This window comes from Phasianus colchicus, chromosome 1, assembly GCF_987193195.1.
Source record: "Phasianus colchicus chromosome 1, bPhaCol1.hap1.1, whole genome shotgun sequence".
Lineage (NCBI taxonomy): Eukaryota > Metazoa > Chordata > Aves > Galliformes > Phasianidae > Phasianus > Phasianus colchicus.
Genome location: NC_143436.1, coordinates 2,392,731 through 2,406,609, shown reverse-complemented (window position 1 = coordinate 2,406,609; position 13,879 = coordinate 2,392,731). Strand labels below are relative to the sequence as shown.

The 13,879-nt window shown below is 44.1% G+C and overlaps 1 protein-coding gene across 2 annotated transcripts in view; it reads left to right on the top strand.

Moving 5' to 3' along the window:
* EXOC4 (exocyst complex component 4) overlaps positions 1 to 13,879 on the top strand; it is a 402,320-nt gene that overhangs the window by 372,590 nt on the left and 15,851 nt on the right. For both annotated transcript variants that reach the window (XM_031605115.2, XM_031605116.2), the window contains exon 17: positions 1,245 to 1,404. In XM_031605115.2, coding sequence (XP_031460975.1) covers positions 1,245 to 1,404 — 160 coding nt within the window. The remainder of the gene's footprint in view (positions 1 to 1,244; positions 1,405 to 13,879) is intronic.

The following is a 13,879-nucleotide window of genomic DNA, read 5'->3' as shown; positions in this document are numbered from 1 at the left end:
AGTTGGACCAGATGACCTTTTTGGGAGGGTCCCTTCCAACTCGATTCATTCTGTGATTCTATGACTTGAACACACAGTGTGCTTCTGTTGCCATCTACAGCAAATTGATTGGTGGGATCCATGCATACATAAGTCAAAAACTTGTTGCCTCTTTACCATTTCTGAGTGTCTTTGATAGAACCAATCAACCCATTCTGAGCATGAAAAGGGTAGGCTGATGTACATGCAGGATAGTTCATCAGGAAGCCATATATATTGCAAGCACAGCTCTATTATAGCACAGTCCCTATCCAAAGTGTAGCCATTCCAATACTAAAATTAAATTTCGAGAACATTAGCTCTTCTGATGTCTCATCTGTTGTGATTACCTTGGAAAATAGAAATCACATCTTGGTTCATCTCCCTGTATTTATTTGTGGCACTGACGCACAGTGGTCTTACTGTGTGCCAGGGTGTGTGGATGTCAAAATCAGAAGAGTGGGGACTGGAGATGCACTCATTGCATTGCTAGCAGGGATGAAGGCTGTGCAAGCCTTGTTAGCCTTCTTCTGATCAGCATTTAGGTTGCCTGAACATGAGCATATTTTCATAATTCTGACTTTTAATCAATGTTTAGTCTTTTACAGACCCCTATACTGAGTGAATTGGGCTACATTTTTTTCTATTTTCAATGCTTCGTGTGTGGGTACATCATTCTGAGATTTCCTGTGACTTTTAGAAGCCTGCCATGTCCTTCAGTAGCAGAGGAAAGATGGAGACATCACTCAATCAAAAGAAACTATCAGAGAAGCTGTGCATCAAGTGCATTGAAATGCAGCTCATTTTTGCTCTTGTGGGCTGAGAATTTGCCAGGAAAAATACCATCCTTGATAATAGATCAGAATAGTATCATTTTTTCAGAGCAATAGTGGTCCATTGATCTGCTAGAGAGAAAGGGATGGAAAGGGATGTTCTGATAAATCTGGGAGTGTCCTGTAAAAATCAGTGGCTACAGTAGTGCAACTTTGAGTTTTTATATGTTTTTATCTTTTTTTTTTTTATCTTTGCTAACAAAGGGAATCTTGAGGAAAGTCAGAAAATTCACATGGAAGATGGTGAACTGTTTCCAGATGCAGTCTGATGTATCTCTCTTTTCAGGTCACACACAGCCATTCCATGCCCATTCCTGGGTTTTATGATGAATTAATGCCAGTAAATGTCTTTCTCCTCTCGTTTTATTATTTGTTTCTTTCCTTCCTTTACAGGTTTGGGCCACCTCATCTCCTGCATTCTTATCAACGGAGCCCACTACTTCAAGCGCATCAGTGAATCTGGCATCAAGAAAATGTGTAGGAACATTTTCATCCTCCAGCAAAACCTGACAAACATCACCATGTCACGTGAGGCTGACCTGGACTTTGCAAGGTGAGCTAAGAGCCCTAATTGTGTTTGTTATTATTTCGATGCCCACCGTGCAACTGGATGGGTGATACGGTGAAGTTAAACGTATAGAAGTGGTAGTTGTAATATTCACTTTCCCCCTTTGTTGTGTGGGAGGTTCAGCTGAGATCCATTCGGAGCTCAGCATCAGCTCGTTGTGTCCATGCTGGGTGATTTCTGTCCATGTAATTCTCTTAAGACCTAAACTCAGGCAAGGAAATGTTTCTAGATACAACTGATGCATGGAATTTCATCTGGATGAAGGTGAGGCCTCTGATGGCCCAAATGAGTTACACTTCAGTTTGTTGAAGACTTAAACTTAAGGCATGTTGTCTTCCTTCATGTTCTGTTGCTCCCAGAATTGTAGCAATACCAAAATCAAAACCAGACATGGTAGCTCAACTGCAAGTTTCTTTTCTGTTTTGCTGCTTTATTCACTGAAGGGGGGTCATTTGAGGCATAATCACAGGGTGTCATTCTCAGCAGAATTGTGTTGTCTGAACCTCTGTGGAAGCAATCATAGAATCATTTGAATTGGAAGGGAACCTTAAAGGCCATTTTAGTCCAACTCCCCTGCAGTGAACAGGGACATCTACAGCTCCATCAGGTTGCTCACAGTCCTGCCCAACATGACCTTGAGTATCTCCAAGGATGGGGCATCCACCACCTCTCTGGGCAACCTGTGTCACTGCCTCAACTCCCTTATTGTGAAAAACTTCTTCCTTATATCCAATCTAACTCTCCCCTGTTCTAGTTTGAGACCATTTTTCCTTGACCTATCAGAACAAACCCTGCTAAAGAGGCTGTCCTCTTCTATCCTCTTTACATAGTGAAAGACAGTGGGCAGCTGGGTCCAAGAAATAGCCAAAAGAAGAGCCTAGAACTTGCAGTTGGAGGCTTGTAAGCTCATATGACACTCAGCTATGACCCTCTGCCAACATTGGTGTCACCATTTGGCCATCACTCTTTGGAGACTGAATTACTGGAGAAGTGTGACTCCCTTAGAGAAGGGAAAGTAGATATGACTGAGTGCCTCATTTACTTGGGCTCTCATATGGGGAATGATCTCATTATTGAATTAGTCTTTTCATAATAACATTGACGTGGGGAAATTATGAATGCTGAGGCCTGGAGGAGAGAGAAGAGAGTGAGAGCAATAGATCCATTACTAATTCTCTAGGGAATAAAGTTCCCAAATTGAATCTTTCCTTTTTAATTTTTTTTTTTTTCCCTGATCTGTTGAAATGTTAAGTAAATTAGCCCAGTTTTTTGGCAGGCAGAGCAGGGCTTGATCATATGCTGACAGAAACTGGCACCCAACTAATGAAATGCTGACCAAGTGCTGTTGGAGGCTGGCTTGGTGCTGGCCATTTTCCGATGGGTCTTTGCAATCTGGGTTGAACAACGACAGATCTGTGACTTGTTGTGCTGCATAATTTGACACGGAGTTTGAAGTGAAGGGTGAGGAGGGAACATATTCCCCCCTTCTGGTCTTGCTTGATGGATGATCATGCAAGCAGTTTTCACAATATGAAGCACACATATACTGTATGGGCTATGTGGCATGTAGATTTTGTCCTGCACCATTTGAGATGCTGAGTACCATCACTGAGAGCTCACTGAGATACCTGTTCTGTACAGCAACATGAGTTGCCATGCAGATTTCTTCCCATAATACAAATTCAGCAGCTTGTTCCTGTGGTTGTTTTTTTGGTGGGTTGTTTTTTTTTTTTTAGCTTTCTTGACTGCATTGCTTCCCTCTTTCTTTTGGGGCAGACTTCTGTAATGTAGAGAATGTTTTATTCTTTTGTTCTTCAGATGGCTCCTGAATGCTCATTATCTGGATTACCCTTTTACATATACAAAGCATCTTGTGCATCTGAACCCTGCCCTGCTCACCTGAATATACAATTACCCAAGCAAGTCCTCACATTACCCCAGGGACTCCAGTTACTGAGGTCTATTCCAACTATAAAATAAACATAACCATTCACGCCCCAAAAGCATAAAAAAGCATCAATGTAGGATGAAAGTGATTTGTGCTTCTGTGATCTCTCTCATATAGCAATCTGTAAATGCTTTGTGCAGTGGCTGACTACCAGTTTTGCCTTTTTAAAGGTGGGAAGTTGAGAGCAAGTGGTTATTTCACACGCAGGATCAGTGGCAGAGTTGCAGAAGAAATAGGATGAGAGGGAATGGCCACAAGTTGCGCCAAGGGATGTTCAGTTGGATATTAGGAGAAACTTCTTCTCTGAAAGAGTGGTGATGCATTGGAACAGGCTGACTAAGGAGTGGTAGAGTCACCAGCCCTGGAGGTATTCAAGAAATGTGGAGATGTGGCACTGAGGGACATGGTTAGTGGGCCTGGTGGGGATGGTTGGTGGTAGGACTGGATCATCTTAGTGGTCTTTTCCAACCTTTATGACTTTACAATTCTTCAAGACTATTGATGTGCTCCATAGAGCACTGGTATTCCTCTATCATCTCTGTCCCAGTAGATGATGTTTCTTCATTCATAGGCAGTAGAAACCCCAATCAGGGAAGGTGGACAGGGAAGACCCTTCTCTTCTGAAGCCAAAATCACGTAGAGGGTTCACAGCAAAATCCTGCCCATGTAACACAGGTGGTTCCGGTGAGACTCTTGCAGGTTAAACCACATTCTTCAAAAGATTTACAACCTGCAGGTGACAGCAGGCTCTGGGAACATATGCTGCTTTGGGAACAGTACCATGGAATGGGAAGAATCTGCTTCAGATGGGTTTTGCTTTAAGATTCTCCATTCAGGGTGGAGTGGAACAGGGAAACTCTGTGCAGAGCATCACAAAGCAGAGCTGGAGCAATTTCCAGTGGAAAGAAAGAAACTGCCAAGCTTTGTGAGCTGTAGGAAGGAATATCTTCACCTCAAGAAGAAAGGGTAAAATAGGCTGGTTCTGTCTGCTGAGGTATCACAAAAGGACGTGTATCAGTCACTAAGTTTCCTGCAAATATGAATAAGGTTTTCTCTTATGTGTGTTCTGTATCTAGGCCAGCAGAAATGCAGACAATTATTAGGACATCCACCGCTATATTAAAGAAAAAGTAGTATTTTCTTTCTGTATATAGCATCTGGTCACATGCTGCAAAGTCTAGAATAGAGCATGGATTCTAAATACCTCCACATTCTGTAAGTTTCAGACCCAGATTTAGATTTCTGCCATTACAGGGATAGAATTCAGCATCAAATACAGACTCCAGTTCAGATCTTTTCTTGTCTGCCTCCTTTACCTCCTCTCTATCCACCTGAAATGTAATTACATGTTTATGCAGAGATTTCATCAGAGGCATTCAAAAAAGGCTTAGGCTTCTGTTGAGACTTATCCTTACAGAAAATATCATTCCATTCTTAGATATTCATTTTCCATTGGGAAAAAAAAAAAAGAAAAAAAAAACACCACTTTTTCAGCCACACAGCAATGATAAAATTGCCCTTTTCCCAAAAGTTAATGGAGTTGATTCTGAAGGAAGGGAGGGGACTAGTGGTAAAATGTGGCTATTTCATACAAAGCAATATAATTCTAACCTCTGAGATAATGGGTTTTGAATGGTGCTACTCTTCATTACTGGGTCTGAAAGCATTCTTCATCTCTTCGTACTGAACCAGAGTTGTTCTGAACACCTAAAAGCTGGTTCCCAGCTGCTACCATTCAAGCTAGCAGTTGCAGTGACCATCCATCCCAAAGGACCACCAACATCTTTTCCTGCTGCTGAAGATGTTACCAGGGTCATTGGCTCTGGCCACATCTTTCTAATAGATGTGACACCCACCTTTTCCCTGCTGGTGGATCCTGGCCACGCTGGAGAAATCCACAGTGCAAAGGCACAGGGAGAAGGCATCAGCATGTCAGGCAGCTGTCCTCAGATTGGGCATGAATAAAGCTTTGAAATGTAGTTCAGGCACCTGTGATCAAATGTGTCCCTATACAGAGTCCACTTGAATTGTTAGTGTTCACAAAAGAGAAATGACCTTTGGTTCCTCTCCCCAGCAAAATACAGTTGCAGCTGCTGCTCTGACCCCGTTCCTTCATGCCCACGTTCTCCCAGTGAGACCTGTGATGCTATGGGGTAAATGCTTGGATACTAACATCCTTGGGGCAAACACCTTCTCTGCACCCATACAGCCACCAACATCAGGGGAGAGCTGCACCAGTTCTTAGACTGATTGCAAAGTAAGTGAGGACTGGGAAACAGCAAATCCATCTGAGCTCTGCTTTGGCACCTAGAAAAACCTTAATTTTTCCTTGTGAGTTTGTATGAATCACAGCAGCAGAGTGGGTATAGACCCTCTGGATTTCATTCTAGCTCAGCTGGTAGCAAAAGGTAGAGAATGACCATGTGCTAAAATTCGCAGTGCAAACAGGCACAATGCTTTCAACACAAACATCCATGGAGGTGGCAGGGCTGTCCCATCCAACCCTTTGAGGAGCAGGATTTTGGAGGAAGCTTTATTACAAAGTACAGTTCTGATTGGGGTGCTCAGTGTTTTGGGTTCCTTTCCTGTAATGACCAGGGGGAAAGGATTTGTTTAATTGTAGAGAGTTAGGAGAGATTTATGCCTCCTGCTCGATGCTGTCCCATGCAAGTTGAATAAGCAATAACATGCTGCCATCTACTGGGTGCTGCAGAGGGTAAGGAAAGCCAATGTGCTCTAAGTCCTTTTCATTGCCAGATATTATTTCTCTTCCTAATTTTTGTCTTGATATATACATGAACTTCTGCACACTGAACCCCAGGTTAAGCAGATTGGAGCTTGGATCCCCTTGATTCATTGGCAAACTGCTCTTCTGCTCTCAGGTCCATCTGCAGTACTCCTCCACTACCTCTCTTCACTTGTAGTTCAAAACTGGACAGCATTCAAAACAGCAAATGTGGGCCATTTAATATTATTTTGTTTGAATAAACTTCACATTGGTTGATTATAAAACTTGGGTGCCAAGCACTGTATTATTAATCACTGAGAGAGGGATGAGACTTGGTACCAGGCACAGGGTTGTGGGCAAAATAGCTGAGGTCCACCTGTGGACAAGGAGCAGCCTTTGCCTAAAATCTTGGGTCCCTGTTGACCTAAGTCATCACCTCTTCTTCACGTCAGAGAAAGGAATTTTGGTTCCAAAGTACAGCGGAGCCACTTCCATCATGAAAGAGCCATGAGATTCTCCCAAACTGATGGATTTTAAGATTTGGGGTGGAATTTCAACACACGTGAAATGTTCTTTCCCTGCATGGCAGTGCCAGCAGATGGCTGGAAAGTGTGTGTGGCTCCCAGTACTGGATAAGTGCACACATACCTACCTTATAATGTATCATTAGGGCTGTACAGCTGTATGGATTGAACCCCCCTTTTTTTTTTTTTAATCAGCTATCAGTGGGATATTCTGGCACATAGGAATAGACAGGCTGGTCTCTGATCCATCCCTCTTGGTTCAGTGTTAGAGAGAAAAGCTCTTGTTCATAAAAGCTATATATGTGTTAGTCTGGAAGAATTCTTCTCTCCTCACTTTGTAGCCCATTGTGGTCAGTGGTGTGGAAGGTAAAGCTCACCAACAGTTTGTAATATGGATCCTAAGACCCATCCATATGGAGGAGCCAGAAGCAGAACAGGCTGTGGGAGAAAAGCTTTTCTTCACTGACAGCGTGGGAAAGATGTGTTACCTCCATCTCAGTGCTGGACTCATGTTTTGTATCTGTGGAGCATGCCCTCATTTTGGTTTTGCTGTTTTTAATTAACAAAGCTGCTTTAGTTTTCAATTAAGGACTTGCTTACAACAAAATCTGTATTTTCTTTTCCTTTCTTTTCTCCCTTGTTTTCTCCCCCCTGTAGTTTCCACTGAGCTTTGATCTCAGTGCAGGTTTAATTAGCTGTAATTAGTGGTTTCACTGCATTAACCAAAAATCCCAACTAAAAAGGATTAAAAACATCCCTCAGCTTGATGACTCCCTGCCCTTTCTCCCATTCTTCCCCTGCTTTGGGAGATCAGAGACTGTGTCCCCATATGGTCCTTCACCAGATGGGTGCTGCTGGGTGATGCCCCATGCATCCCAATCAGCCACCCCACTACATGTGCATTAAAACTATGCTGGAACAAATCACCCATCCACAGTTTAATTTCCAGTTAAATCTGCAGCTGCTATGAGTTTTAGAAAGGCATCAATTTATGCCTTCATGACATTTTACAGAGGTACTTCTTGGGAGTTTCTGACTCTGCAATACAATAGATTTGCAATAAAGTGTCAGCTCAAGACTGGAAGAAGACTGGAGATCACAAATGGGTCCCTGTTCATTGTGAGTCAAATATTTCTACACGGCACATCTGTGTCAAAATCAGGTGTTTCAATCTTGTGCCCCATCTCCTTGTACGGCCAGGAACCAAATGACTATCTTTTCCTCAGATGAAGAGTTTGATGAAGTTCAGGTTTAAGCTTTACATCCATCAGTGTTTAAGAAAAGAGTTTGGACAATTTTTTCTTTTGAACACTGGGTCGTGATACTGAGATGTCCAGGAAAGGCAGCGCATCTTGAAGTATTTCAGTAGTTTTCAGGTCATCTCACCACAGCATTGTGAACTCATACTCTGAATCCCACAGCCTCGCAGGGCTCAGAAGCCATTTCTTTCTGTCCAGGTTCATCATTTTGGGAAAGGAAGCCTTGCCAAGGCCAGGAAATGCACTTATTTTGCAGATTCACAGCCATCACCTGCAGATATTGCCTCAAAAGCAGACCTGTGCTCAGGGAGGTGGTGAAATCACCAGACTGGAGGCATTCAAGAAATGTGGAGATGTGACAGTGAGGGATGTGGTTTTGTGGTCGTGGTGGGGATGGGTTGAAGTTGGACTGAATGAGGTCTTTTCCAACCTTAATGATCCTATGGTCTTCCCACCTCATAGCATCCTGATGGACACCAGATGAAATTGGATCCAAACACCTTTGGTTTGTTCAGAGTATTCCTCTCCAGAACAGCACTTGGTGCTTTCTCTGTCTCATCTCAAAAACTACCTCTGAGAAACATTCAGTTTTATTACCTCTGCAAAACACGTACATTGTGGGTGGTGATTGCATATTGCTCCATGATGCCATCTTCCTCTTCCCATTCTTTTAGTTATGTCAGCATAGCAAGCACCGATGCAACACAGTAAATTAGAGAGGGGATATGATCCAGCTTGGGGGGAGAAGGGATATAGTTTGCTTTTACATCATTTTTTCCTCATTTTTACCACGATCAGCTCCCCGGTCTGGTTCACAGCAGGCCTTGCAAAGAGCTGTGCTAGCACAATTGAAGGAGAGGAAGCAAACAAAGAAATGAGGTGTAATGCTCTGAAATGATAATGTTCCTGAAAATGGAACTTTGCCTTAAATTAGGTTAAGATATCAGGTGTGAATAAGAGAATTGCTGTAGGTAGCACCAGAGATGCAGCAGGTGGAATACACACATCCGTGTGCAGAAGGCATTATTACTCTTCCCTCCCCATCTTTGGCCTCACTCCAGCCTGAGGATGGACAACTTTTGTTCTCAAGTTTGCTGAGCAGCAGATTTCTTATTCACTGTGTTTATATGGGAAATGCCTTGCCTGCTGCTCTTTCTTCCCATTAGAAAAAAAGTCCAAGATGGTGATTTGCCAGCTGTTCAGAAGCAAAGGACCTGACTCTTGGGGGATGACATTTCTCCTGCTTGTCCTTAAGTAATTTTTGCATAATGAGAGCACTTGAGCACATGAAGATGGAAAGAAAGTGGCTGGAACCACCGATTAATGACAGCATGTCCCTCCCCTACCTTTGGTGGCTGCATGGATTATGAATTCCTCAAGGAAGGGATTTTGCTAGCTTTGTAATTAAAACACCAGGCATTTTGCAGAAAAAGAGGCCCAAGAAATCCAAAGAATACACACTCTTTTCCAGCAAGGCATCCAAGCCTAAACTTTCAGATACAGACATTGACCCACTGAGCTGGTAAATACTTGCTCTTTAGCTAAAGATCCACCACAGTCATGTCTCTAACAGAGCTGGTTACCCTCAGTCCCTTACAGTGAGTGGTGAGAAGTGAGCCCCTTTAGGGTGCTCTAAACTGCTTTAAACCAATTGAATGGTTTGACTGGATGATCCTGTAGGTCTTTTGCAACCTTAGTGATTCTATGATTCTATGAAACGAGATGCAGGGCCACCTCAGCAGCTGCCTGGGCTGGGAGGTGACTTTGCAGATGTGCACATCAATCCCTAAGCACCCTTGGGAGGATTTACACCAGGTAGCAGCCCCCTATTAAAGGGATTAAGGGGTCTGAAATTGTTTGGCACTTCCTACATCCCCAATGTCCAAACGTCGTGATGTGCGAAATCACATCACATCCTCTCTTTGCTGGTATTGCTCCATATAGCAGGAGCATCTTAAAATACCCATTGCGTGCTGGAAGGCAACTGTCCTGGCCAGGGTTTCCGCTGTTGACTCAACATTGAATTTTGATCAGCCATTTCGCTTTTTCCCGGAGGTGCTTTTAATCTTCGCGCTGTAACCTTTAAAGATAGAGGTTTTAGCGGCCTCCGTAATGATTTTCATGTGGTTGTTTGAGTTGCTCCAAGTAAAGAGATTAATTCAATTTTCCTACACTGGAAATGGACTGAAAAAACAGAGAGACTTCATTGACTTTCTCCACTTGGTTCTTGGTGTGTTAGTGAAACAATCAATGGAGGTGAACTTCTCAGCCAGCCAAAGCCTGCATTCACATTTCCAGGGACACAAGCTCAGGAAGATGAGAATAAACATTTTTAAGAAGTGTTTTTGGCTCTTAGGCTTGGCTACGGCCCGTTCCCATTCTGCATTAACAGCATCAGGATATATTCTCCTGGAAATGAATTACAAATTCCTCATTTATCCCTGAGGTGACAGTCTTTTGCTGATATGTGGTTTCTTGAGACTAATAAGTTTTGAATGTCGCTGGGAAAAGAAAAAAAAAAAAAATCAAAGTAATTACTTTATGTTCCCAAGCTCCTTATTTGTGTAGGTGCATGTGTGTTTATCTCTTTCTGTCATGCTGCATTGCTAATGGTAATTAAAGGGAAAGGATTTTTCTTTGTTGAAGTTTTTCTTGTTACTTTTTACCTTTAGTGACTTTGGTCTCCCTGGAAATACTGACCAGTTACGTGTAGAACTGCAGCCACTTAATGTAAGTTCAGGAAATTTTGACTGGCCAACTGGAACTGGGTCGTTTTGTTTACCCAGGCCTGCAGTACAAAGCCTTTGGCACTGTCTCCCACAGTATTCTCTTGGAGAAGCTGCAGTTCGTGCCTTGGACATGTACACCCTTTGCTGGGTAAAGAACTGGCTGGATGGCCAGGCCCAGAGAGTGGTGGTGAATGGAGTTAAGCCCAGCTGGCAACCAGAGTGGGGTTCCCTAGGGGTTGGTATTGGGTCCCATCCTGTTTAATATCTTTATTGATGAACATGAATGAGGAAATGGAGCGCACCCTCAGAAAGTTTCCAAATGGCACCAAGTTGGGGAAAGTGTAGATCTGTCGGAGGGTAGGAAAGCCCTGCAGAAGGGATCTGGACAAGCTGGTTCAGTGGGCTGAGATCAGCGGCCTGAAATTCAACTAGGCCAACTTTGGGTCCTATACTTTGATCACAACAACCCCAGGCAATGCTACAGAGTGGCTGAAAGACTGTGCAGAGAAAAAGGATCAGTGGGTGTTGGTTGCTCAGCTGAACGTGAGCCAGCAGTGTGCCCAGGTGGCCAAGAAGGCCAATGGCATCCTGGCTTGTATCAGAAAGATTGCAGTCAGCAGACCAGGAGGTCGTTCGTCTGTACTCAGCAATGGTGAGGCTGCACCTCATGTACTTCAAGTTTAGGGCCTCTCACTACAAGAAAGACATCGAGCCCCTGGAACACGTCAAGAGAAGGACAGCAAAGCTGTGAGGTGTCTGGAGCACAGTCCTATGAGGAGCAGCTGAGGGAACTGTGATTGCTCAACCTGGAGAAGAGGAGGATCAGAGGAGACCTTATTGCCCTCTACAACTCCTGAAAGGAGGTTGTGGCGAGGTGGGGGTCAGCTTCTCCCAGGTAACAGTGACAGGACAAGAGGTGATGGCCTTAAGTTGCATCAGAGGAGATTCAGGTTGAATTTTAGGAAAAAATTCTATGAAAGAATGGTTGGGCATTGGAACAGGTTGCCCAGGGAAGTGTCCGAGTCACCATCCCTGGAAGCATTCAAGAACTGTGGAGATGTGGTACATTATGGACATGCTTTAGTGGGCAGTATTGGTGGTAGATGAACAGTTGGACTAGCTGATCATAGAAGGGTGCCAAAATAGAAAGCGATGCCATAGAATCAAAAAATGGCTTAGGTTGACAGGGACCTTAAAGATCATCAAGTTCCAATCCCCCTTGCCATAGGTTAGTTGCCACACACCAGATTTGGTTGCCCAGGACACCATCCAGCCTGATCTTGAGCACCTGCAAGGCCGATGAGGCATCCACAACTTCTCTTCCATCCCTTGTTGAGGACCGCAGCATTTCTCCATTCCTGCATCTCTGTGGCACATCCCTGATACTGCCTGGCAATGCCTCTTGTCCTGACTCACACGTTGGTGGCAGATGGCTGTCATTCAGCTGGTGCGGCTCTCACCGATGTGCGTGCTGCGTGGAGTGGCACAGCTCCCCTGCAGAGCAAACACATGCTGGTTTTTAATTCAAGACACAAACAGAATGGCTGAAATGGAGGAGTGGGCTTGTAAAGCTGGGCTTGCTTAGCTCGGAGAAGAGAAGGCTCTGGGAAAACCTCATTGTGGCCTTCCAGGACTTGAAGGGAGCATACAAACAGGAGGGGGAACAGCTGTTTATGAGGCCATTCTATGATTCAGTGATGATTCTATTCTATGACACTGTTTAAAAGAGGTCAAAATTTCGCTCCAGGCTGCAGATCAAATTTGAAGAAACCTTCAGAGTCATCCCACGGGAGTGCTTATCCCTGTGAGCACACATGAATGTGAACCCCATGTCTGAGCCCTCACAGATACTGCTCCAAAATTAGCTTTTAGAAACTGCCATCCTTAAAGGCAGGTTCTGCAGGTGTGCACTTGTGCTGCAGGCATCATTACCCTTTGGGGGACTTTCCACGTAAATGCACAGCAAACAGCTATTAAAGAAAGGAGAGATATCATAAGAAGAGAAGTTTGTGTGAGCCCCCCCCCTCCAAAAAAGGCAAGGAAAGGGAAGACCATCAGTATGGAAAGAACAGTCTTCCCAGACATTTGTCTGCAGCTGATATAAAGGTAAATATTGGATTGTCAGCTTGAAATGCATCTCTATTGCCTACCTCCAGCCTGCAAATGGAAGCAATTAGAAAAAATGTCCTGCTTTTTTCACAGTAGGCTGCTTCTTTCTAACACAAGCCCCACAGATAGAAAGACACACGCGAGTCTTTAAGTAGCAGATTGGTTTACCCTGTCAGTCAGATCTCATTAGAAACTGCAGTGCTTCATACCCGGTAATCTGCTCAGAAGCCACAGATATTGGTGCAGCGTGATACATTTTTAAGAATTGCCATTCATCACTTTTCCATGCACTGAATCATATCTTTTTCAGGGGTTTCTCTCTTAGATTGAGCCAGGGAGCAGAGTGTACCTGCTGGCACCCAGGAATCAGAAATGCTTCACCTGGAAGCTGTACCAGTTGGCAGGGCATGGCTGATAGGGGAAGAAAACGGTGCAGAAATGGCCAGTTGTGGAAAGGGTGGTTTTCAGAGTCGCATGAGTGAGGACAAAGGAGCAGGGGGTGGCAGTGGCACAAGGCCAATTCTTGCAAGAGGGAAAATGAGCAAAGTGCCGCATCGAGTCATGCCATACTGATGGGGTTAGGGAGGAGCAAGACATCTGAATGGAAGGGTGCAGTATAGAAGTCACACTGCAGACCCAGACAAGTTTCCATCTCCTTTAAGTTATGTATGGAAATCTCTCCATGACCAGGAAGTCCAAGAAATGAGCTCGTGCCTATAGAAGTAAGAGCATTTCTCCAAGTATCTTGGAGGCATCTCTCTGACTCAGTGAGTCCTCAGTGACTGGGAAAGTGATCCAGGGAATCATTACTGTTATATATTCAGGTTGGTTATTAGAAAAATATTTCTCCTTAGAAAGAGTGGTGAGGCATTGGAACAGGCTGCCCAGGGAGGTGGTGGAGTCATCATCCATGGAGGTGTTCAAGAAAAGGGGAGATGTGGCACTGAGGGACATGGTTAGTGGGCATGGCAGGGATGGATTGATGGTTGGACTGTTATCTTAGAGGTCTTTTACAACCTTAATGATTCTGTGATTCTCTGATCACTGTCTGACCTGCTCCTCTCTGGGCAGGTGCTATTGGCTACAGACAGAGTTGGGACACCAGGAGATGGACTTTTGGTAGAACCTCATTATGTGGCAACTCCCTGGGTGCTTATCTTATC